This window comes from Salmo salar, chromosome ssa12, assembly GCF_905237065.1.
Source record: "Salmo salar chromosome ssa12, Ssal_v3.1, whole genome shotgun sequence".
In the NCBI taxonomy this organism is placed as follows: Eukaryota; Metazoa; Chordata; class Actinopteri; order Salmoniformes; family Salmonidae; genus Salmo; species Salmo salar.
Genome location: NC_059453.1, coordinates 8,727,309 through 8,752,000, shown reverse-complemented (window position 1 = coordinate 8,752,000; position 24,692 = coordinate 8,727,309). Strand labels below are relative to the sequence as shown.

The following is a 24,692-nucleotide window of genomic DNA, read 5'->3' as shown; positions in this document are numbered from 1 at the left end:
GGACAGGTGAGACTCCATTGTTTAACATAAAAGGGCTATCGCTTCATTGGTCCCTCTCATGTAACCAATGGCCTGAAGGATGTTTTATGTTTGTATGTGACAAAATGTTAAAATGTTGTTTTAAATTGTCAATTTGTTTAATTGTTCATGAATAGGTTCATTTTTTGCGGTATTCTGTCCCACCTGTCCTGCGGTTGGTTGTTTCTAATTGCGTAGATTGAATTATTAAATGTCTTTTTTTTAAATTATGATTTTATTTTTTCATTTAGAGGAATTCCACCACTTTTCCATAAGTAGTGGTCTATATAGGGGCGGCAGGTAGCCTAGTGGTTAGAGCGTTGGACTAGTAACCGAAAGGTTGCTAGATCGAATCCCTGAGCTGACAAGGTAAAAATCTGTCGTTCTGCCCCTGAACAAGGCAGTTAACCCACTGTTCCTAGGCCGTCATTGTAAATAAGAATTTGTTCTTAACTGACTTGTCTGGTTAAATATAAGGGATACCATTCAGGACAAACTAAGTTGTATACTGGAGATGATGAATGAGGTTGGACAGTGGTGGAATGTCCCTTTAAATTAAACTGGTAGTACTACTTCTGGTGCACTGTGATTCCCTCTGAGATGTTAGGGTACACAAGCATTTTGCTACACCCGCAATAACATCTGCTAAATATGTGTATGTGACAAACAAAATTTGATTTGACTGTGATTCCATCTGATGCATTACCTGGGTTGTTCTGGTTTCTCTAAAAAATGAAGACTTAGCAAACAAACAAATTAATAAAATATTATTATTATAATTTTTTTTAGAATGTGATGAAACTTTGTGTTTGTTCCAAAGATTTGTCCTACAGATGAAATGAGAGAATGTATTTTTCTTTTAGGCCTACAGATGAAATCACGCCATTCGATTCTAACATGCACACGCCAACAATTTGATGGCTTTGTTTTGGAGCAATGCCGTCATCTTGCTGTGGGATTCTAACACACACACGCCATTAGAATAATGTCCTTACTGTTTTCTTTGTACATTGAAAATGTCAGTCTACAACCTGTTTATAGAGCTGCTGTTTGAGTCCTCAGTCATGGACTTACTGGTACACCCCCACCAGGTCTGTCATGGTGATATAATCACACTGTTAATCAGACCCATGAATCACATGGGCAGTGGGTACAGTCAAGTACTGTAGGTCTTTATTATACACACACCACTAGCCAGGACAAACCTGAGAAAACACTAGTCTCTCTCTCTCACACACACACTGTAACAGCATCAGTGATGGGGACAGGTGGGCTGTTCGTATCCACACATGAAGTCAGGCCAGACAGAGTATTTAGGGATGAAGGGAGCTCTCCTCAGACACCTGGCCGCCTCCCGGTCACACCTGCACAGAATCTTGTCACACCTGTCCTTGAGAGACTCTAGAACCACCGGACAGAACAGACAGGGTGGAATTTAGAACTCTTAGAATGCAATAGGATTAAATAGAATACAATAGAACTGTACTTTTTCACATTATCGATGGAGAATTGCCCCTTGGCTTCAGACCTGGAAATACAGCTTGTATCCACAGTTGTTACCACAAAGTCAATATTGGCTATATCATAAATGTGCTTTTAGCTTTTCATTTAAGGTTGGGCATAATGATGAACCACTATCCCAGAGAGTGCTTAGGAGTACAGAAAGTGTTGCATTATGGGATGTGTAGTTCATACCGCAGTTAGACATCTTGTTCTCACAGGTCCACTGGTACTTGTCTGTCTTGGTCTGACAACCCAGATCCTCAGCCTTCCCATAGCAACAGTCATGCTTGTGACAGCACCTTGTGGACAGAAAACAACACAATCATGTTGTTGATGGGAGTTAACTCTGGTACAATGTATATAGCAATTGGAGAAATTATGTAAATCCAGTCTGCTATACAATCCATTATGTGAGGACAATGGCTTTGGGTTGTGTTCTCTTCATCCTCGGACTATGTAGTAGCTCAACAAAGCAGAATTCAGTCCATATTTTTCCAAGCTCAAAATGGAGGGTCTGAGAAACTAGCTGTTGGCCATGGGATAGGAGACAGCAGGGCCGGATCTAGCCTTTTGGGGGCCTAACCCAAGATTTGGTAAACTATTAGGCAAACTATTAGAATTTTAGCAACCAGAAAATGGCTGAGCGATTTCTACATATTGCACCTTTAATGATATGTGAGTGTGACTAACAAAATCAATTGGGGCCCACTGGAGGTTAGGCCCCCTGGGCACGTGCCCTGAATGCCCAGCCGGTATTTGGCCATGATTCCTACAAGTTTAGATTACTGGCTAGACTAATTTACCAATCTGAAAATTGTTAGCTGACATCTGCTATTGAGTGTCTGTCAGTGACTGACATAACAAGAGAAAACCTTCTGATGTACCACAAAATCTCGAACAGCACACCTATTCTAACTCTCAACAGGAAGTTGAGACACCGACTGAGTTCCTAAAATAAAATACAAATATAAATGTCTTTTTTTGGGGTGGGGCCAAAAGCCACCCCTTATGTTGCTTATGCCTGGAACTGGCCCTGGCAGACAGACACCACATTACAGCATGAAATGACTGTTTGTGGATATTCATGGTCTGTGGATGGATTTAGAAATCAGAGTTGGTGCCAACCGGGTTTGTGCCAAGCCACAGCTGTATTTACACCAGGGCTAAGTGCTGAGTCCTAGGAGACTTTTGACCAGGGCCAACCAGTCCTTGTCCTTGTGTGTGTGATGGTACTCACCAGTCAGCCTTGTCTCGGGGCCATCCCTGGCCTCCCAGCCCGCAGTAACATCCATACATGATGTAAGCCACCGCCGACCTCCCAGTGCTGCATTTAACGACGCCCGCCAAGTCCAACAAGCCCCGCTTGTCCCGCCGCCGCCACCGCTCTGGTAACGGTGAGGTGACGGTCGGTGTTGTCGCTAACTCAGTCCCTTCATAAGATCTGGTTATCCCGTCGATAACATGCTCTAAATTTAGATTGTAATAGGTATTGTTAAATAAACGGTTGATGTATTAACTATAACCGCTGTGAGTGTGTGTATACTTACAGAGAGACAAACACACACAGGCTACAGTGTACAACAAACTAAATTGATGTACAATTTGACGGCTTTGTTTTGGAGAAATGTTCTCATATTGCTGTAGGATTCTAACACGCACACGTCAACTTTCCCCTGCTCTGTAGGCTGTCCTATATAGACCAGACAACAGTCTGCTGTACAATGCAGGAACACCACTGTGGGATTCACCTGTATGACAAATACATATATTAAACTGTTTTGTGTCGAAAAGGATGAAAATCCCTTTAATTGATAGCCTATAGCCTTCAGCCCTTTGGGCATTTGTGCACCCATTCCAATTTACGCACAGCTTTTTTGCTTTTCTGAAAATAACCACGCAATACAATTTGACATCAATGCTGCTGTTTAGATACAATTGTGTAAAACTACTTTTGTGAAAGTGACAGAGAACAGAACACTTACCCGAGAACAGCAGCAAAACGAGGTATAAAGCAGACATCTCCATGCAAACCATGCGCCTAGTAATGGTCTTCTGTTCCCGAACGCGTCAGTTTAGGACCGCGTTTCGGAAACTAGGGGTCGCGACTCCATGTGAGGTCGCCTGATATGAACATGGGGTTGCGGGAGCAGTGGCGACCATCATTCAGTTTTGATCCACACATTTTTAGCACTTTTTTTTTAATGAATGACAAATCACGTTATATGAACGGTAGCTTTTGATTTGACTGATCATGTCAATATCTTACTTTCAAAATATTAGCTAGCAGTCATCATCATGACAATCTACTGGCAAATCCTTTTTAATCCTTGTCATATGAAGAGAAATAATGAAGAGAAATTATCGGCCATTGAACATAAAGATTACACAACAAGCTGGAAATCGCAAATTCAACAATGAATCGTTTGGAAGGAGTAAGTGGCTAACTGCAAGCATTGCAAAGCAACCACGAACGTTAGCCTGCTATTCAATGGAGTGGCTGTAGGTTTTTTTCAGAGTTCCCACCATAAATCCAGAGAATGACAGACTTTGATGACAGAATTTACCAACAAAAGACCGCTGGGCCACCTTCCCAAGGTGAGGTGTTGGGACAGCTTTATGTAGGCCCTAACAGTGTGTGGGCACTGTTTGTCACCGTTATAGTGCTGTGTAGTGGCTTTGCTGGCATGCATCCCACATTTATTTTGTTTTTCCTACTAAGATTTACATGCTGAAATCGCCATTGTGTGGTAGAATTGACAAAATCCTGAAGAAAAAAAGGTATATACAGTATGTACAATAAATAGCATACAATATAATATTGTATTTCAAAATCACTGTAATGTGATTAACCTTAAAAATCTAAATGAACATTTTTCAAATCTAAAAAATCTAATGAAACCAGAGAGCGCCCTTAGATCATGGGAAAAGGCCAAAGGCCGCACTTGACGGTTGCACTTTAACTCTTTCCCACAGTGAATGGCTAGGCCCACAATGCGATGAAACCACAACACTATTGATATTTGATATTGACTTTGATATTACCGGTCGCAATTGATATGGCGAAAACAATTTGTGGTGAAGCAGAGTCACAGAAACTCACACCAATACCTTTTTCAGATAACATTGCTAAACGAAGTATTTATGTTCTGACTGAACGAATCAAAAACTCCCCAGTTTATGCTGTCCAAATGGCCATTAGCTGTGAGGGCCTAGATGCCCATGCGTTTGCTCGCTATACATGTCAGGAGATGCTATTTTCGATTACATATTATGTTTCACGATTCCCGAGCATGAATTGAAGAAAAACAGTTTCCATATAGGATCGAATCGTGGGCATTTGCACAGATGGTGCTACATCTATGGTGGGCCACTCTAGTTACCAGTGTGTCTCCCTCTGTCATATGGACGCATTGTATGATACATTGAGAGCAACAGGCTTGAAAAAGGGCTGAGCACAGAACCCGGAGATGTACTGCAGCAGGTAACTTCGATTGTAAACTATGTACATCAAACCATATCCAATACCCTGCCCTCTCCCTCTGAGCATTAATGACGCGTTCAAAACAACTGTGAACTCGGAAATCTCTGACTTCAGTGCGTTCAAGACAACTGAGAACTCGGAAAGAAACGAATCGTTTTGAACGGTCATCCAACTCGGAATTCCAATATCTTTCTAGGGCTCCGAGCTCCGACTTTTTCGACCTGAAGATCACTGACGTCATGATTTGACCTCGTATTTTTCCGAGTTCCCAGTTCTCTTGAAAGCACCATAAAACGTATGCTAGGCTACCCTTTGCCAGCTCATATATGTGTGAAGCTGGATTCAGTGCTCTCCTCTGCATTAAACACAATATCGATCCAGGTTGATCCTGACTTTGAGAAGCTTCGAGGCGACATACATCAAGCACACCCATCTCATTAGCGGTGGTGAGATATACATTATGTCAGACTAATTTGCAATTGACTGTCATAGCCCCACATTAAAGTGTGTGGTGGTGAGTTAAGACAATAAGAAATATTGTTAGAATGTTTTTCAAATGACTGCCATAGCCCCAAATAAAAAACAAAACATTGGCTGTTAATTACATGTCTTTTAACATGGTTGTTGTCGCGAGAATTTTCAGATATCAAAATGGGGTCGTGGGCCAAAAAGCTTTGAGAACTCCTGCCATAGGCGATAAAACATTGGAAGCTGATCTTAGGCCAGTCCCTTGAGCCGTTTAAGGTTAGAATGAATGTACTTCGATTTTATGACAGGGGTTGAGGGCAGCATCCACCCAGGAGGCGATACCTGTGATTGAATACACCTTTCATGGTCATGGACACTTTGGCGGTGTTGTTCTGCTACAAGACCATGGTGATTGCCTACGGAGCTGTGAGGGGAACGGCACCTCCGTACCTTCAGGCTCTGATCAGGCCCTACACCCAAACAAGGGCACTGCGTTCATCCACCTCTGGCCTGCTGGCCCCCCTACCTCTGTGGAAGCACAGTTCCCGCTCAGCCCAGTCAAAGCTGTTCGCTGCTTTGGCACCCCAATGGTGGAACAAGCTCCCTCACGACGCCAGGACAGCGGAGTCAATCACCACCTTCCGGAGACACCTGAAACCCCACCCCTTTAAGGAATACCTGGGATAGGATATAGTAATTCTTCTAACCCCCCCCCCCCAAAAAAATATATATAGATGTACTATTGTAAAGTGGTTGTTCCACTGGATATCATAAGGTGAATGCACCAATTTGTAAAGCGCTCTGGATAAGAGCGTCTGCTAAATGACGTAAATGTAAATGTTGTACTTGGGGTGGCAATTAGCCTAGTGGTTAGAGCGTTGGGCCAGTAACCGAAAGATTGTTGGCTCGAATCACCGAGCTGACAAGGTAAAAGTCTCTCGTTCTGTAACAAGGCAGTTAACCCGCTGTTCCCCGGTAGGCCGTCATTTTGTAAATAACAATTTGTTCTTGCCTACTTAAATAAAAGTTTTTATTTTATTTTAAATGACTGCATCAAAACCGTGATGTATCATGGGTAAATTGTGACCAACTGACTGATCTACAAATAATAGTATTTATTATGCAAGATTATTTGCAGGGGCGAAAATCTGACATCAACTTTGGAGGGGACAATTACATTACATTTTCTCAAGAGCAATTCCTGAGGGGGACACCAAAAGTAGTGCTGTAACACATAGCCTACGTTGTAATATATTAAATGTATATTGAGGAACCATAATTACTACTACTGGATAATTGATAGGTACAGTAGTTAACTGAAGGGTTGTCCCAACTTGTTCAAATGTTTAAATCATCATAATACTACTACTAATAATAGTTATAGCAGTGTTCCTTATCAGTCCAGTATGTCTGCAGGTATTTGTATTTACAACCAGCAATACCAAGAAAGGCCAGTAGGTGGCAATGGTACTGTACACTGTATGGGTGCAGTTTTCGTAAATACAATGAACATGGTGTGATCTCGTCTAAAATAATCTCCATTGAGTAACATCACAAAGTTGTTCTCCGTATTGAATTGACCTTTTAATTTTACTTTTTCTGATACATTTATAAAGTCATTAAATATGTGCCACTGGCCTGAGTCTACTACAATAGCTTTACAAGAACAAAAAGCTAAAAATAAGTACAGTTCTAAAAGCAAAATAACTACTTCAATGAATAACCCAAATAAATCAACCAAAATATCCTTCAGTCTGTGTCTCAACTCTTCAAACAGCAGCTATGGACAAGTATGTCACACAAAGTATGCAATTTTAAATAAAATAACATGAAATAAATCATTAGTAAGTGTACTGTCATGTACTAAAGCCTCCTGAGGACCTCTGCTGCCTCTCCACTGCTGCTACAGGGGTATTTGTTGTGAAAGAGAGGGATCTGCACTGAAAGAGAATCTATGTTCAGCTCTGGGTACTGATCTAGAGACTCATCCAACTCCCCCGTGAGAAGCACTCTTTCCAACTTTTGCAGGACGTTTAGACTGTCCTGGTCAGAACGGTCGCCAAACTGAACCTCCACACCGTCCAACACTTAAAAAAATTCTGCCCTATAGTGATCCACTGCTTTGCCAGGAAATCGTCTTGAGTGTGTCTCAATGGATTCAATAGAGTCAATCAATGTTGTTGCTTTCTCATACAGTGCAAGGTAGCTTTCGTCATTTCTCTTGCCCCTAAGAGATGACCGCACACACTCGACTGCAGCCTGCATACCAGAGACAGTCTGAGTTTTCTTCTGCAGTGAAATGTTTAGACATTCAAGCTCTCCAAGAACAGCAGAGGCAAGTGTGAGGCCCAGTCTTGCCTTTGCTGAAGTGCTCGAATAAGCCACTGGCAGTTGAAGCTGTCTTGGATGCAGTTTTTGCCATCTCCTCTAGGCTGCTTAGTACCCGCTCATACTGCCCTAGCACAGCTCTAATAGCAGTATTCCGCACAGTCCACCTCGTTGGACTTAGGGGTTTCAGGGTGGTCAGATTTGTATCTTTGGACGTGGCAATTGATTCAAACATGCTCTTAAACTTTCCTGACTGGCCATTGAGGACACCCAAGAAAGGGAATCCCGGATCAGTGGGGAGGCTGTGCAGCCAGCCTGTGTAATCAGATTACACAGTGTGCTCCACAATGCACATAGAGGGCTAATGGCTGCTGCATCCTAAACAATTGCCTGTGCACCTGTGTATTTTCCTGCCATGTTTAGAGTCACCATCGTAACTCTGCCCACGTAAGCCAGACATGGGCAAATTGAGCCTCAACAACACATCAGTTGCCACTTCCGCATTGCCCTCGCCTGTTGTCTCCGACACCCTGTATAGCCCAATAAACTCCTTGTGAGGGACAAGGTCATGGTCAACATAACGCAGGCAGACACTCTCCTATTCAGCACCAGAGACATCTTGAGTACCATCAACAATTACTGAAAATTGTACAATCGGAAGAGACCTAATCTCAGCTGCAATGCCTTGAATGACTGTATTGGCCATGATGTTCAGAATTTCATTCTGTACTCCTAACTACCGGTACCCAAAACTACACAATTAATCAAAACAGCAATACCATTGCCTTAAACAAATCTTAGTTCAGTCACCAGTTTAAGTTGAGAGTGGGGGTATCTATGGCATTTTCCAATTATGTCCCCATTTTACAAGTTTAAAAAAATTAGAACCTTTCATAATGTTGCCAAACAAAGACTCAACAAACTTACCTGAGACTCCCTGTCTCTGCCAGTCTGTCCCTGCATATCTGTCCCCAACTCTGCTGTCTGTGTGCCATCTGTTGCCTGCTCTGCCTAATGACATCAATGTGAAACATTTCTATTAGCGTTTCACTTCTTTCTTATGAACATTTTATCAACTAGTCTTTGAGATATTAGGCTACTAGGGTTCTTACTTTGCGTTTTGGTGTACTGAAAAACACTCTGATGTCCGTCTTTTTTTTCTGCCATTTTTCTACCTGGCTGGTTGGCTACACACACACAGTATGTAGGTTATTTACAGTAGGAGATGGGCTTCTATCATCTTATCTTCAATCATTCTATATGGACTTCGATCTAAAAGGTAGCTAGCAAATGTGAAACGGATTAAAATGACAAGAGTTGACAGCTGTATGAGTTAACCATTTACACAACATATGCTGCAACCTTTTGTAATTTTAATCGTTTGTTTCATATTGGCTGGCTTCCAACAATAGCTGAATTTGCAAAGCTAGTGAGCACCAATTCAGTTTCAGTGGTGTTTGCTATAATCTTTGCTACCCGGGTTAAATAAAGTTGAAATAAAATAAATAAATAAAAGTTCCCTTGCGACAATTTAGCTTTTGCAACGAGACCATTAAATATATTTAAGACAATGGTAGAAGAGAGTGTAGTTCTGTTCAGTTTGGATTTCAGTTTATCGCTAACCTTATCACAGGGACTTTGAAGCACTAACTTACATCATCTGCATGCTGATCTCGGAATAAATTGACGATAGCAAAGATTCCATCTTTGACGAGGCCACATAAATGGAATAGGTACTAGCTAGCTTAATAGTTAATATTTGCGCGCTAGCTCTGCATATTCAGCTAGTGTGTGTGCGCGATTGACTGGATTAACCTCACGTCAGTTACGTGTATTGAGTGCCTTTCAGACAGTAGATACGACCTCTACGGTACCTAGCAAGCTAAGGAACTGGCAGTGGATCAAACCATTGTGAGGCAAAGGGTGGGGGTGTCGCAATCTTTTGAAACTTAAAAACGCGCTATTAAGTGTCTATAATCAGCACAATTGCTTTCATTGCGTATTATTAATATTATTTAAATTACATAGTTATGTTTCAGTGATATATTGGGGGGGGACAAATCATATTTTTCCCAGGATGGGGGGGTCGTGTCCCCCCCGTCCCCCCCGGGATTTCCGCCCCTGATTATTTGTATTAGTCAGTCTCGCCTTTAAAGTCGGCTGCAACGCCGAACACTCAGAGAAAGCATTGCGGTGGAGAACGAACCCGACCTAGCGGTCTTTGACAGTAATACCACAGATATGACAGCTGCGGTTTTGCCGTTTGAGAGACAATCTGACAATAACGAAGTAATTCATAACACGAAACCTTACAAAACAACCCCTTACTTTTACGATGCAATACGTATCCATTCAGAACTATAAGCAATGGAGTAAATTCATACTTTAAGACACTTTTGTTCTGATTGCCTATTTGACGAACTACTACCACAATAAATTCGAACGATTCTATTTTTCAGATTTGACCGATTACTTCCCGACGCTCCCTTGACGTGGAGTAGCGTCATTGCGGAAGTAGCTAAGTCTACGTGGGGAAGGGAGGTTGGCTTGTTCGTGTTTGAACTAAACTCTGCCTAAAATACGATAAATGTGCAACTTACGGAACATACAATAACCCTACCGCGCCTCGCCAAGTCTTCATACAACCTCCCCGCCCGCTAGCTGAATGGCCTTGTACCGCCAGGGCGTGTAGATCCGATGGGAGGGCTAGCCGGGTAGTTCCCTGTAATGCTTCGGTGGCTGCGGCAGTCTCTTAGGCAGGTGTCTAGTCTGATGGCCCGGAGACCAGTGCTTGTCTGCGGGGCGATACTGCTGAGCGTCCTGATACTACTGGCCGTTACATTTACCTGCAGGTAGGTATCATCATTCTGATGGTTGGTAATCTACCGGCAGTTATACGTGGTTTTCAGTGACAAACCCCCAGGCATTTCACAGGTTTGTTGTGGCCCTGAACAAACTCACCTGATTCACAACGGCTTGATGATTCGTTGACAAGTTGAATCAGGTGTGATAACTCTAGAATTCGATCAAATACATGGAACAACTGGGGGTCCCCGAGGAGAGGTAAAACCCCCTGATCTAGCTATCTGTCTAGCCAACTGCTGGTTAACGTTACAACTTCAGCCTGTGTTCCAATAGCTAACGTTATGGTTAGCCATCAGATCTGACCCGATTGATTACAACTGCACTAGAGTCGAACAGCATTCCTGTGTAGATTAACACACCACGGAGTCGGTGCGAGATATGGCTCAGAAAACGTACCTCAATCCAGGCATTACAAATGCGTTGTACTCCTAATTGTCCTACTGCTTGTCGTCAGACACTGACTGTCTGCCGTGTCCTCCTGTACTTCTAGCAGTTGTCAGATTCTGTCTTCAGGCTGTCAGACATACTTATGGTCCTAGGAGATTTAAATATTGTTTCTCCCGTGGCAGCCCCGAGTCCATAGCACTTATGGTCCTAGGAGATTTAAATATTTAAATTGTCATTTAGACTGAGCAGTTATGGATGAACTGACATGTTAGAATGAGGAAAGCCTAGAGAAGACTCAATGTATGTTGTTAAACAACTTATTTCAAGACGAGACAAATGATAAGCAACTTGTATAGAAGTCCTTCCTGTCTCTTCCTAGCGTCTTTCTCTCCCTCTCTCGGACACCCACCCCCTTCCATCCCTCTTCTCCCTCCTAGCCGGGCTAAGAATGTGGTTGCGTCAGCGCGTCCCCCGGTGAGGTTCTTCTCTGCCGAGGCCCCTGTAGTGGACCTGTACCTGGGTCAGCTGGAGCAGGTAGAGAGGCTGAGGGGCGCGGCAGAGGTGTCTGTCATCTTCTTCTATGCTCCCTGGTGTGCTCACTCCATCGCCGCTCGCCACGAGGTCCAGGAGGTCGCACGGAGGCTGGTCAAACAGGTACGCACACACACACACACACACACACACACACACAGGAACGCACGCACACACACACACGCAGGAATGCACACACACGCAGGAATGTGCACACACACACACATGCACAGGAACACATACACACGCAAGAACACACACACGCGCACATACACGCAGGAACGCACGCTCACACTCCATCGCCACTCGCCAAGAGGTCACCCGGAGGCTGGCCAGACAGGCAGGGAACTACACATTGTGGACTGGCTTATAGTGCTGAGGGATGGTTCAGAACAGTTCATTTCAGAACAGGGTTGTATTCATTAGTCACAGACCTTTGCAAAACGGTTGGCCTGTTGCAAAACCTTTTGCAATGGAAACCGTTTACTGCTCAGGAAGCAAACAGGGTGGGACCTACTTGAATTTGTTGTGAGAAACTTGTTTTCATTGCAAAATGTTTTTCATTTGGAGGAAGCGGTTTCTGTTGCAAAATGTTTTGCAACAGACCAAATGTATTTGCAACGGTTTTCGACTAATGAATACACCCCTGGTCTATTGCACAGCTACAATATGGTGCTATATAGTCTGGGTGCCAGTCTGTATGGTTGCCTGTCTGTTTCTACTGTAGACGGCACAACTCGATACACCTCAGAGTTACTGTATTAAATTGTGAAGCTGTTTATAAATGTGACTCCTTGTCTGTGCAGGTGTTGTGGTCTCATTCTGTCTCTGCTGTCTGCACTGTTTGCACAGGTGCAGTTTGTGGCAGTGAACTGTTGGTGGAGCCAGGGGAAATGCAGGAAACAGAAGAGCTTCTACCAATACCCTGTCATCCACCTGTTCTACAAGAGGTAAAGGGGAGAATCTAGTTGCTCTATATCTATACCCTGTTATCTACCTGTTCCACTGGAGGTAAAGGAGATACAGTCTAGTTGTTTTATATCTATACCCTGTCATCTATCTGTTCCACTGGAGGTAAAGGGGAGAGTTTATTCATTTTGTATCTCGAGGGAGAGTCTATTCATTTTATGTCTTGTTTGGTTGTTACTGTCATTGTGATAATATTCTGTTGTGTCCTTGATGAGGTATTATTCCCCCTCTGTCCATGTAATCTTCATTCTGATCTAAAGGCTGACTCTAAATGGGTCCTCCTACTCTGACATGCCTGGTACATAGGACCTGTTGTATCTGTCTCTCCCCTGTCTGACTAAATGGGTCCTCCTACTCTGACATGCCTGGTACATAGGACCTGTTGTATCTGTCTCTCCCCTGTCTGACTAAATGGGTCCCCCTACTCTGATATGCCTGGTACATAGGACCTGTTGTATCTCTCTCTCCCCTGTTTGTCTCTGGAGGTTTGGCCCTATAGAATACAAAGGTCCGTTCATGGCTTCCTATGTAGAGAGGTTCATCCTGAGAGTCATCACCCCACTGACCTACCTACCATCACGAGCCACACTACAAGACTTCCTGTCTTTTCATGAGGTATGGGGGAGGGGGGAGATGGGGGGGGGAGATGTGAGGGAGGAGGGGTTGATGCTGAAGGGAATAAGAATGAAGGTAGAGCTGAGAAACAGATGAGAGGAAATGAGTGTTATGCTTTGGGTGTTATGTTCTGTTGTTAGAGAGAAAGACAGAGTTCTATGTAACAATGAGCGACACTATCTCAAATGGAACCCGGTTCCCTTTATCGTGCGCTACAGGGCCATGGTTAACGGTAGGACACTATATAGGGAAACGGGTGCCATTTGGGAGTGGCCCGCTAGGTGTGGTGTACCTGTGGGTCAGGTGTAGTGTACGGTAAGGTGGAGGGTGTTATGGTGTTGAGGAGCTGCTTAGCCAGTTTCCTGTTGAATCCTTTCTGTAGTCCGTCTGTCTCTCACAACAGAGGGCCTGGTTTGTTTTGCTAGCAGGGTTTAGCCTGTAGATATGACCTAGATAAAAGTTAGTCTTTCTGACATGGCTGACTGCTTCTACTGTTCTGTGACCTGTGATGTCACAGTACCTTTCCCATAATGCCCAGGTTGAACAGATATCCTGTTTTGGAGGATTCACAGAATCAGGAGGGAATAAACAGGAAATCCAAAATCCTCTAACCAAGGTTTCTGGAAAACCTTTGAATTTTTAGGAAGTTACTGGATTTTTGCAACCCAAGTCACGTGTTTCATGTCTGTTGTCTGTTCTCCTCTTCTGCCTCCCAGCCGGGGGTAGTGGGTTATTTCCAGTTCAGCTCTTCTCCTCAGCCTCCCGGCTACATCACATACCTCTCCTCAGCTCTGCAGGCCTTGAAGAGAGGTAAGCTAACTGCTACATGCTAACTCCCTAAAGCCCTGAAGAGAGGTAAGCTAACCGCTATGTGCTAAATGGCTAACTCCCTAAAGCCCTGAAGAGAGGTAAGCTAACCGCTACGTGCTAAATGGCTAACTCCCTAAAGCCCTGAAGAGAGGTAAGCTAACCGCTACATGCTAACTGGCTAACTCCCTAAAGCCCTGAAGAGAGGTAAGCTAAACATTAACATCCATGTTGACCCAATACTTTAAAGTTATTACATTTCTGGATGTCCTCTCCTTGATGGGAGATGGATAAATGTAAATGCTCTAATCCAGTGTCTCTTTGATAACCGCAACTCGCTGGGCTTTGCTGCTGGAGTAGAATGTCATTGAAATAGAATGAATAGACAAGACTTGGAAGCTCTGCCCATAGCAAGGCCTGTTCTACTCATTCTAGTTCTGTGACTATAGAATTGATAAGTGGAAAACCTGCATTAATAAAGGATGAATGAAAGTGTGTGTTGCTCTTCCCCGCTGCAGACTTCCGTGGTGCGGTGCGTTTCGGGGTGGTGACCAGTAGACAGGTGGCAGAGTCCATCTCTGTCAGAGATGACCAGACTGTCTACCTGCACCGACACTTCAACTCCTCATTGGTCAGTCAACACACACACACACACACACACACACACACACACACACACACACACACACACACACACACACACACACACACACACCCCTGTCTACCGACACTTCAACTCCTCATTGGTCAGTCAACACACACACACACACATACACCCCTGTCTACTGACACTTCAACTCCTCATTGGTCAGTCAACACCTACACACACACACACACACACACACACACACCCCTGTCTACCGACACTTCAACTCCTCATTGGTCAGTCAACACACACACACACACATACACCCCTGTCTACTGACACTTCAACTCCTCATTGGTCAGTCAACACCTACACACACACACACATACACACCCCTGTCTACCGACACTTCAACTCCTCATTGCTCAGTGGTGATGTCATCAGCACATGACAAACAGACTTGTCAGGGCCCAGAGCTTCTGCAGCATTGCATTAGTGGAAACCAAGAGTGTTCTCAGGGCAGACCTGGTTGTAGATAGATATGTTCGAGTCGTGTCGGGGGACATTTTTAGCATTTGAGCTAACCCTAAACCTTTTCCTAACCTTAACCTAATTCTACTAACCTGCCACGTTAATTATCCTAATCTGCTGGGAAAAGTCACTTCTGCTAGTGACCACCAGCAGGCCGGCCCAGAGAGTAGTCTTGGTTTCCTCTAATGCGATACAGTGACTTTCTCCTAGTCGGGTCAAATGTTCAGGGATAAACTCCCGGCACTGTCATTTGTTCCTATGGAGATTTAGCTCTTCCTTTCTGTCTCCCTATCCCCCGTCTCCTCCCATCCCCTCTCTCCCCCGCCTCCTCCCTCCCCCCTCAGATTTTCCCTAGTTGGGAGCGTAACTTCACCTCTGAAGGCATCTGTTCCTGGGTCTTTGAGCACCGCGAGACCGTCCTCCAATGGCTGGCGCCGACTGGCGCTAAGTCCCGCCTCCTGGAGCAGGAACTGACCAAAGGCCCTGCCCTCCTGCTCTTCCTGCCCCACAATCCCCTGGGGCCCGGCCCCGACCTGCTGCTCACGCAGGTGAGTCACCACGACAACAACGGCCCTTACACAACAACCACTACTACAACTACAATAAAATAAAATACATTTTACTACAACATTTAATATTTTGATATGATGAAGAAAAAAACATGACTCAGGAACATCATTGTGAATTGTTCTATCTAGATGAATGTAGTTAGATGGCTGTAGATCTCTGAAGAAGAGAATTTCTAAATCTCTCCATGTTTATATCCATATTAATTGAACTCATCGACCCCCCCTTCTAGATTGCAGACGTCGCGGTTCGCTACCATTCCTGTAGCGACTCCCCTCACCACCACCACCCCTCTGACCACTACTACTACAGTGGACCCTCCCAGCCCCTGTCCCCCCCTCTCTGCTGCCTCTCAGTGGTTCTGCCCAAGCCACACCCCCTCCCAGGCTCCACCTCCAGGGTGTGTGAGCTTTGTCTCAACCAGTCCCAGTCCAACCCGGGTCGCTCTCCCCGCTGCACCTTCCCCTCCCAGACATCAGGTGGTGCTGCCGTGCTCCAGTCCTACCTCAGACGATGCTGCCTACCTGTTGCCGTGACGGCGACGGCAACGACGGTTGCCTGTAGTAACATCCTGAGTAGCTACAGCCCGTCGTCAGGTCGCTATAGTGCCTGTTGTAGAACTCTGGGACAGCTAGGGGTTTCCCTGCCCCCACAGCAGGGGCTAGGGCTAGACAACAAGGGGTTAGGGACACCCCCTCCCTCACCATTCTCCTCCCAGGACTCCTCCCAGGACTCCTCCCAGTACTCTTTCCCGTCTTCTCAGGACCAGGAAGCAGGCGTGTTTAAAGGGCTGAGGTGTCGGACAAATAAGACGCTCAGGTTCTACATCCTGGACTCTGCCCTCCACTGGCCGCTGGCGGTGCGTCTCGGGGCGCTAGGCAACAACGAGATGGGTGGCGGTGGCCTGGGGGAGTTGGGAAGGTTGCTAGGCAACGGGACCGGTGATGGTGCACGGTCGTTTGCGACCATCGTGAACCTGAAGGATGAAGTGCACTACGTTCTGGACCACAGAGGAACCGCTACTGTTACAGAGTCACTGGGTAAGACTGGGGAGTTACTGGGTCAACTAGCTACTGTTACAGAGTCACTGGGTAAGACTGGGGAGTTACTGGGTCAACTAGCTACTGTTGCAGAGTCTCTGGGTAAGACTGGGGAGTTACTGGGTCAACTAGCTACTGTTACAGAGTCACTGGGTAAGACTGGGGAGTTACTGGGTCAACTAGCTACTGTTACAGAGTCACTGGGTAAGACTGGGGAGTTACTGGGTCAACTAGCTACTGTTACAGAGTCTCTGGGTAAGACTGGGGAGTTACTGGGTCAACTAGCTACTGTTACAGAGTCTCTGGGTAAGACTGGGGAGTTACTGCGTCAACTAGCTACTGTTACAGAGTCTCTGGGTAAGACTGGGGAGTTACTGGGTCAACTAGCTACTGTTACAGAGTCTCTGGGTAAGACTGGGGAGTTACTGGGTCAACTAGCTACTGTTACAGAGTCTCTGGGTAAGACTGGGGAGTTACTGGGTCAACTAGCTACTGTTACAGAGTCTCTGGGTAAGACTGGGGAGTTACTGGGTCAACTAGCTACTGTTACAGAGTCTCTGGGTAAGACTGGGGAGTTACTGGGTCAACTAGCTACTGTTACAGAGTCACTGGGTAAGACTGGGGAGTTACTGGGTCAACTAGCTACTGTTACAGAGTCACTATCTAGTTGGAAACAGACCTGGGTTTAAATACCATTTGGAATCATTTAACATTCTGCAGCTGTGCTTGATTGAGCTTGCCTGGATTAATGGACCAATAGAAAAGTCCTGAAACAGCAAACCCCGCCCATCTGGCACTCCAGGCAGGCTAAAGCAAAGTATTTGAAAGATTTCTACTAATATTTGAACCCAGGTCTGGTCTAGGGAAAGTAGCCAGCTTTACACATGTGTGTGTCTTCTTGCCCCTCCAGAGTGGTTCATCAGGAACTTTAGCACCCCCCACAGCCCACTACAGAGACGCCTGGTGGGGAGGAGCGAGGAGGAGAGGCCCCAGAAGAGACCCCTCATCTCAGAGCTGACCACCTCCTCTTTCCTTAGTACTGTCATGGATCCTCACAGGGTGGGTGAGAGAGAGGAGGCAGCCAGGGAGATGGAGGGGAGGGGCAGGAGGGGAGAGGGAGAGAGGAGGAGCAGGAGAGGGAGGAGGAGAAAGGAGAGAGAAAAATGAGGAGCAGGAGGGGCTAGAGAAGAGGGAGGAGCAGGGAGGGAGGGAGGAGGAGAGGGAGAGGGTGGGTGGTCCTCACCCCCACCTCACACTGGTGTAACATCATAATAACTGGTTTGATTTGACAGACCTTTAAAGACATGTCTTAGTTGTAGCTGTTCAGTTCAGACTGGTTTCTAGAATGGACAGGGGTTATGTTCTAGCTGTTCAGTTCAGACTGGTTTCTAGAATGGACAGTAGTTATGTTCTAGCTGTTCAGTTCAGACTGGTTTCTAGAATAGACAGTGGTTATGTTCTAGCTGTTCAGTTCAGACTGGTTTCTAGAATGGACAGGGGTTATGTTCTAGCTGTTCAGTTCAGACTGGTTTCTAGAATGGACAGTGGTTATGTTCTAGCTGTTCAGTTTAGACTGGTTTCTAGAATGGACAGTGGTTATGTTCTAGCTGTTCAGTTTAGACTGGTTTCTGGTTTCTAGAATAGACAGTGGTTATGTTCTAGCTGTTCAGTTCAGACTGGTTTCTAGGATGGACAGTGGTTATGTTCTAGCTGTTCAGTTCAGACTGGTTTCTAGAATGGACAGGGGTTATGTTCTAGCTGTTCAGTTCAGACTGGTTTCTAGAATAGACAGTGGTTATGTTCTAGCTGTTCAGTTCAGACTGGTTTCTAGGATGGACAGTGGTTATGTTCTAGCTGTTCAGTTCAGACTGGTTTCTAGAATAGACAGTGGTTATGTTCTAGCTGTTCAGTTCAGACTGGTTTCTAGAATGGACAGTGGTTATGTTCTAGCTGTTCAGTTCAGACTGGTTTCTAGGATGGACAGTGGTTATGTTCTAGCTGTTCAGTTCAGACTGGTTTCTAGAATGGACAGGGGTTATGTTCTAGCTGTTCAGTTCAGACTGGTTTCTAGAATGGACAGTGGTTATGTTCTAGCTGTTCAGTTCAGACTGGTTTCTAGGATGGACAGTGGTTATGTTCTAGCTGTTCAGTTCAGACTGGTTTCTAGGATGGACAGTGGTTATGTTCTAGCTGTTCAGTTCAGACTGGTTTCTAGAATGGACAGTGGTTATGTTCTAGCTGTTCAGTTTAGACTGGTTTCTAGGATGGACAGTGGTTATGTTCTAGCTGTTCAGTTCAGACTGGTTTCTAGAATGGACAGGGGTTATGTTCTAGCTGTTCAGTTTAGACTGGTTTCTGGTTTCTAGGATGGACAGTGGTTATGTTCTAGCTGTTCAGTTCAGACTGGTTTCTAGAATAGACAGTGGTTATGTTCTAGCTGTTCAGTTCAGACTGGTTTCTAGAATGGACAGGGGTTATGTTCTAGCTGTTCAGTTCAGACTGGTTTCTAGAATGGACAGTGGTTATGTTCTAGCTGTTCAGTTTAGACTGGTTTCTAGAATGGACAGGGGTTATGTTCTAGCTGTTCAGTTCAGACTGGTTTCTAGGATGGACAGTGGTTATGTTCTAGCTGTTCAGTTCAGACTGGTTTCTAGGATGGACAGTGGTTATGTTCTAGCTGTTCAGTTCAGACTGGTTTCTAGAATGGACAGTGGTTATGTTCTAGCTGTTCAGTTCAGACTGGTTTCTAGAATGGACAGTGGTTATGTTCTAGCTGTTCAGTTCAGACTGGTTTCTAGAATGGACAGTGGTTATGTTCTAGCTGTTCAGTTTAGACTGGTTTCTAGAATGGACAGGGGTTATGTTCTAGCTGTTCAGTTCAGACTGGTTTCTAGGATGGACAGTGGTTATGTTCTAGCTGTTCAGTTCAGACTGGTTTCTAGGATGGACAGTGGTTATGTTCTAGCTGTTCAGTTCAGACTGGTTTCTAGAATGGACAGTGGTTATGTTCTAGCTGTTCAGTTCAGACTGGTTTCTAGAATGGACAGTGGTTATGTTCTAGCTGTTCAGTTCAGACTGGTTTCTAGAATGGACAGTGGTTATGTTCTAGCTGTTCAGTTTAGACTGGTTTCTGGTTTCTAGGATGGACAGTGGTTATGTTCTAGCTGTTCAGTTCAGACTGGTTTCTAGAATGGACAGGGGTTATGTTCTAGCTGTTCAGTTCAGACTGGTTTCTAGAATGGACAGTGGTTATGTTCTAGCTGTTCAGTTTAGACTGGTTTCTAGGATGGACAGTGGTTATGTTCTAGCTGTTCAGTTCAGACTGGTTTCTAGAATGGATAGTGGTTATGTTCTAGCTGTTCAGTTCAGACTGGTTTCTAGAATGGACAGTGGTTATGTTCTAGCTGTTCAGTTTAGACTGGTTTCTAGAATGGACAGTGGTTATGTTCTAGCTGTTCAGTTCAGACTGGTTTCTAGAATGGACAGTGGTTATGTTCTAGCTGTTCAGTTTAGACTGGTTTCTAGGATGGACAGTGGTTATGTTCTAGCTGTTCAGTTTAGACTGGTTTCTAGAATGGACAGTGGTTATGTTCTAGCTGTTCAGTTTAGACTGGTTTCTAGGATGGACAGTGGTTATGTTCTAGCTGTTCAGTTCAGACTGGTTTCTAGAATGGACAGTGGTTATGTTCTAGCTGTTCAGTTCAGACTGGTTTCTAGAATGGACAGTGGTTATGTTCTAGCTGTTCAGTTCAGACTGGTTTCTAGGATGGACAGTGGTTATGTTCTAGCTGTTCAGTTCAGACTGGTTTCTAGAATGGACAGTGGTTATGTTCTAGCTGTTCAGTTCAGACTGGTTTCTAGAATAGACAGTGGTTATGTTCTAGCTGTTCAGTTCAGACTGGTTTCTAGAATGGACAGTGGTTATGTTCTAGCTGTTCAGTTCAGACTGGTTTCTAGAATGGACAGTGGTTATGTTCTAGCTGTTCAGTTCAGACTGGTTTCTAGAATGGACAGGGGTTATGTTCTAGCTGTTCAGTTCAGACTGGTTTCTGGTTTCTAGGATGGACAGTGGTTATGTTCTAGCTGTTCAGTTCAGACTGGTTTCTAGGATGGACAGTGGTTATGTTCTAGCTGTTCAGTTCAGACTGGTTTCTAGGATGGACAGTGGTTATGTTCTAGCTGTTCAGTTCAGACTGGTTTCTGGTTTCTAGGATGGACAGTGGTTATGTTCTAGCTGTTCAGTTCAGACTGGTTTCTAGAATGGACAGTGGTTATGTTCTAGCTGTTCAGTTCAGACTGGTTTCTAGAATAGACAGTGGTTATGTTCTAGCTGTTCAGTTCAGACTGGTTTCTAGAATGGACAGTGGTTATGTTCTAGCTGTTCAGTTCAGACTGGTTTCTAGAATGGACAGTGGTTATGTTCTAGCTGTTCAGTTCAGACTGGTTTGTAGAATAGACAGTGGTTATGTTCTAGCTGTTCAGTTCAGACTGGTTTCTAGAATGGACAGTGGTTATGTTCTAGCTGTTCAGTTCAGACTGGTTTCTAGAATGGACAGTGGTTATGTTCTAGCTGTTCAGTTCAGACTGGTTTCTAGGATGGACAGTGGTTATGTTCTAGCTGTTCAGTTTAGACTGGTTTCTAGAATGGACAGGGGTTATGTTCTAGCTGTTCAGTTTAGACTGGTTTCTGGTTTCTAGGATGGACAGTGGTTATGTTCTAGCTGTTCAGTTCAGACTGGTTTCTAGAATGGACAGTGGTTATGTTCTAGCTGTTCAGTTCAGACTGGTTTCTAGAATGGACAGTGGTTATGTTCTAGCTGTTCAGTTCAGACTGGTTTCTAGAATGGACAGGGGTTATGGCTATAAAACGGCTGTGGTAATGGCTTTTCTTCATGAATGTGATAAATGACGACTATTTGACATGTTGTGTTCTCCAGGATGTGGTGGTGTTCTACTACAGTCAGTGGTGTGGCTACTGCTCTGTTCTAAACCACGTTATCATCCAGCTGGCTAGAATGTTCCATGGAAACAGCACCGTCACCATCGCCAGGTAGGGTTGACTGACTGGCAGCTTGGGTGGCTGGCTGGTTGGCTGGCTGACTGGTTGACTGGCTGACTGGTTGACTGACTGGCTGGTTGACTGACTGGCTGGTTGACTGGCTGGCTGGTTGACTGGTTGACTGGTTGACTGGTTGACTAACTGACTGGCTGGTTGACTGGCTGGTTGGTTGGTTGACTGACTGGCTGGTTGGTTGACTGGCTGGTTGGTTGACTGACTGACTGGCTGGTTGACTGGCTGGTTGGTTGACTGACTGGTTGACTGGTTGGTTGACTGGCTGGTTGACTGGCTGGTTGGCTGGTTGACTGACTGGCTGGTTAACTGACTGGCTGGTTGACTGGCTGGTTGACTGACTGGCTGGTTGGTTGACTGGCTGGCTGGTTGACTGGCTGGTTGGTTGACTGACTGACTGACTGGCTGGTTGACTGGCTGGTTGGTTGGTTGGCTGGCTGGGGGAGTTGGCTGGTTGACTGACTGGTTGGTTGACTGGCTGGTTGGTTGACTGACTGGTTGGTTGGTTGACTGGCTGGTTGACTGGCTGGTTGGTTGGTTGGCTGGCTGGGGGAGTTGGCTGGTTGGTTGGCTGGTTGACTGACTGGTTGGTTGGTTGACTGGCTGGTTGGTTGACTGACTGGTTGGTTGGTTGACTGGCTGGTTGACTGGCTGGTTGGTTGGTTGGCTGGCTGGGGGAGTTGGCTGGTTGGTTGGCTGGTTGGCTGGTTGACTGACTGGTTGGTTGGTTGACTGGTTGGTTGGCTGGCTGGGGGAGTTGGCTGGTTGGTTGGCTGGTTGACTGACTGGCTGGTTGGTTGACTGACTGGCTGGTTGGTTGACTGACTGGTTGGTTGGTTGACTGGCTGGTTGACTGGCTGGTTGGTTGGCTGGCTGGGGGAGTTGTTTCTATTTTGTGACGTAGTGCTGAGTTGGGTTGTTGATTTGATTTCTGTTTTATTTAGTTTTTTTTTTACATTCCATTGATATTCAACTGTTTACAGTTAAACTTCCTGTAGTAACAGGATGTGACGTCATGTGTGTAGGGTGAACGTGGCGCGTAACGACCTGCCGTGGGAGTTCATGGTGGATCACTTCCCCTCTGTCCTCCTGTTTCCCAGACACAGGTAAGACAGAACACATACCTGTACCTCCTCTTCCCCAGACACAGGTAAGACAGAACACATACCTGTACCTCCTCTTCCCCAGACACAGGTAAGACAGAACACATACCTGTACCTCCTCTTCCCCAGACACAGGTAAGACAGAACACATACCTGTACCTCCTCTTCCCCAGACACAGGTAAGACAGAACACATACCTGTACCTCCTCTTCCCCAGACACAGGTAAGACAGAACACATACCTGTACCTCCTCTTCCCCAGACACAGGTAAGACAGAACACATACCTGTACCTCCTCTTCCCCAGACACAGGTAAGACAGAACACATACCTGTACCTCCTCTTCCCCAGACACAGGTAAGACAGAACACATACCTGTACCTCCTCTTCCCCAGACACAGGTAAGACAGAACACATACCTGTACCTCCTCTTCCCCAGACACAGGTAAGACAGAACACATACCTGTACCTCCTCTTCCCCAGACACAGGTAAGACAGAACACATACCTGTATGTACATGACCTGCTCAGACTGTTGTTGAATACACTGTTCTCTTTGTACTGAACCAGACCTGTTGGCTATGATTCAGTAATATGGAAAGATATCCCACAGCCTCTCATGCCTCATTTAGTTAGACTCACTAGTCTTATGTTACTTCCTGATTCTCTTCGTCTCTTAGGAAACACCTGTCCGTCAAGTTCCCGGAGGACACGCCCATCACTCTACCCACCCTATTACGCTTCATCCTGAAGTACTCCGACTCCGCCCACCAGCCAATGAAAGCAGACGGATCCGACCCTAACCCTCACGTTCTCCTCAAGGCGGAGTTCCGCGCTCTACAAGGAGAAGTCCAGACATTACATCGTGCACGCCAGCGCCTCTCCAACCAACTGGCCCAGCTATGGCGAGACAACCGGCGGTTATCCTTCAACGCCATGGCCCTGGAGACCCACAATGCACTGCTGCAGGCCCAGAATGGCGAGCTGCAGCGTGAGAGGCTGAGCCTAGTGGAGCAGCACAAGGAGAAGAGTCGTCAGTTAGGGGAGGCGGTCAGGAGACTACAGGAACTAGCAGACGCTTCAGAGAACCTTCTCACTGAGAATACACTGCTGAGGGTTTTACTGGGAGCCCTGAGAGCCAGGGAGACGGAGAGGGGGGAGGAGGAGGAGAGCAAAGAGGAGACAGGGGACGAGAGGAGTTATATGGCCTCTTGACGGGGGAGGAGAATACACTGCTGAGGGTCTTACTGGGAGCCCTGAGAGCCAGGGAGACAGAGAGGGGAGGAGGAGGAGAGAGAGGAGGGGCATGTCATGCCAAGTAATGCTGGTAGAGAGGAAACAGAGCTGATGAATCACAGCCTCTTGACACCCTCCAAGAGGTACCACAGGGGCCCTGACAGGTGGCGGGAGTAGAGGAGGAGGGAGACCAATCACAGCCTCATAATGCTCTCCTAGTGGAAGGAGGGAACAGCAGCTTTATAACCATGTACCATAGGCTGTCCTTGGGGACCAGAGGGAGATGGGAAAGGAGACGGGAAGGGGGAAGGGAGACGGGAAAGGAGACGGGAAGGGGAAGGGAGACCGGAAAGGAGACGGGAAGGGGAAAGGGAGACGGGAAAGGAGACGGGAAGGGGGAAGGGAGACGGGAAAGGAGACGGGAAGGGGAAAGGGAGACGGGAAAGGGAGACGGGAAGGGGAAAGGGAGACGGGAAGGGGAAAGGGAGACGGGAAAGGGACGGGAAAGGGAGACGGGAAGGGGAAAGGGAGACGGGAAAGGAGACGGGAAGGGGAAAGGGAGACGGAGGGAAAGGGAGACGGGAAGGGG

The 24,692-nt window shown here is 45.9% G+C and overlaps 2 protein-coding genes across 4 annotated transcripts; one reads left to right on the top strand and one right to left on the bottom strand.

Annotated features, from left to right (window-relative positions):
* Positions 1–243: 243 nt before the first annotated feature.
* LOC106564098 (phospholipase A2) lies at positions 244–3,615 on the bottom strand. The gene is made up of 4 exons (XM_014130090.2): positions 3,504–3,615; positions 2,759–2,987; positions 1,714–1,820; positions 244–1,419 (listed from the first exon to the last, which is right to left on the bottom strand). The coding sequence occupies exons 1-4, from the start codon at positions 3,553–3,555 to the stop codon at positions 1,271–1,273; spliced, it is 537 nt and encodes a 178-aa protein (XP_013985565.1). The 5' UTR covers positions 3,556–3,615; the 3' UTR covers positions 244–1,270.
* Positions 3,616–10,292: 6,677 nt separating this feature from the next.
* LOC106596567 (thioredoxin domain-containing protein 11) lies at positions 10,293–24,452 on the top strand. 3 transcript variants are annotated; one of them, XM_045690629.1, is made up of 12 exons: positions 10,293–10,650; positions 11,488–11,704; positions 12,434–12,531; positions 13,036–13,165; positions 13,882–13,975; positions 14,491–14,603; positions 15,434–15,637; positions 15,889–16,696; positions 17,607–17,755; positions 21,634–21,746; positions 22,793–22,873; positions 23,548–24,452. In XM_045690629.1, the coding sequence occupies exons 1-12, from the start codon at positions 10,526–10,528 to the stop codon at positions 24,080–24,082; spliced, it is 2,667 nt and encodes an 888-aa protein (XP_045546585.1). In that variant the 5' UTR covers positions 10,293–10,525; the 3' UTR covers positions 24,083–24,452. The 3 variants fall into 3 exon arrangements, with proteins under 3 accessions (XP_045546585.1, XP_045546586.1, XP_045546587.1); XM_045690630.1 differs by having other exon boundaries at positions 10,298–10,650; positions 11,430–11,704; XM_045690631.1 differs by lacking the exons at positions 10,293–10,650; positions 11,488–11,704 and having other exon boundaries at positions 13,050–13,165.
* Positions 24,453–24,692: the final 240 nt, after the last annotated feature.

Excerpts from the sequence above, each read along its gene's own strand:
- LOC106564098 (XM_014130090.2), bottom strand. The coding sequence starts at position 3,555 with ATGGTTTGCATGGAGATGTCTGCTTTATACCTCGTTTTGCTGCTGTTC. Across the intron at positions 2,988-3,503 it reads CGTTTTGCTGCTGTTCTCGG|AGCATGTTATCGACGGGATA; the intron begins GTAAGTGTTCTG and ends ATCTAAATTTAG. Across the intron at positions 1,420-1,713 it reads GAACAAGATGTCTAACTGCG|AGTCTCTCAAGGACAGGTGT; the intron begins GTATGAACTACA and ends CGGTGGTTCTAG.
- LOC106596567 (XM_045690629.1), top strand. The coding sequence starts at position 10,526 with ATGCTTCGGTGGCTGCGGCAGTCTCTTAGGCAGGTGTCTAGTCTGATG. Across the intron at positions 11,705-12,433 it reads CACGGAGGCTGGTCAAACAG|GTGCAGTTTGTGGCAGTGAA; the intron begins GTACGCACACAC and ends CTGTTTGCACAG. Across the intron at positions 14,604-15,433 it reads GACACTTCAACTCCTCATTG|ATTTTCCCTAGTTGGGAGCG; the intron begins GTCAGTCAACAC and ends CTCCCCCCTCAG.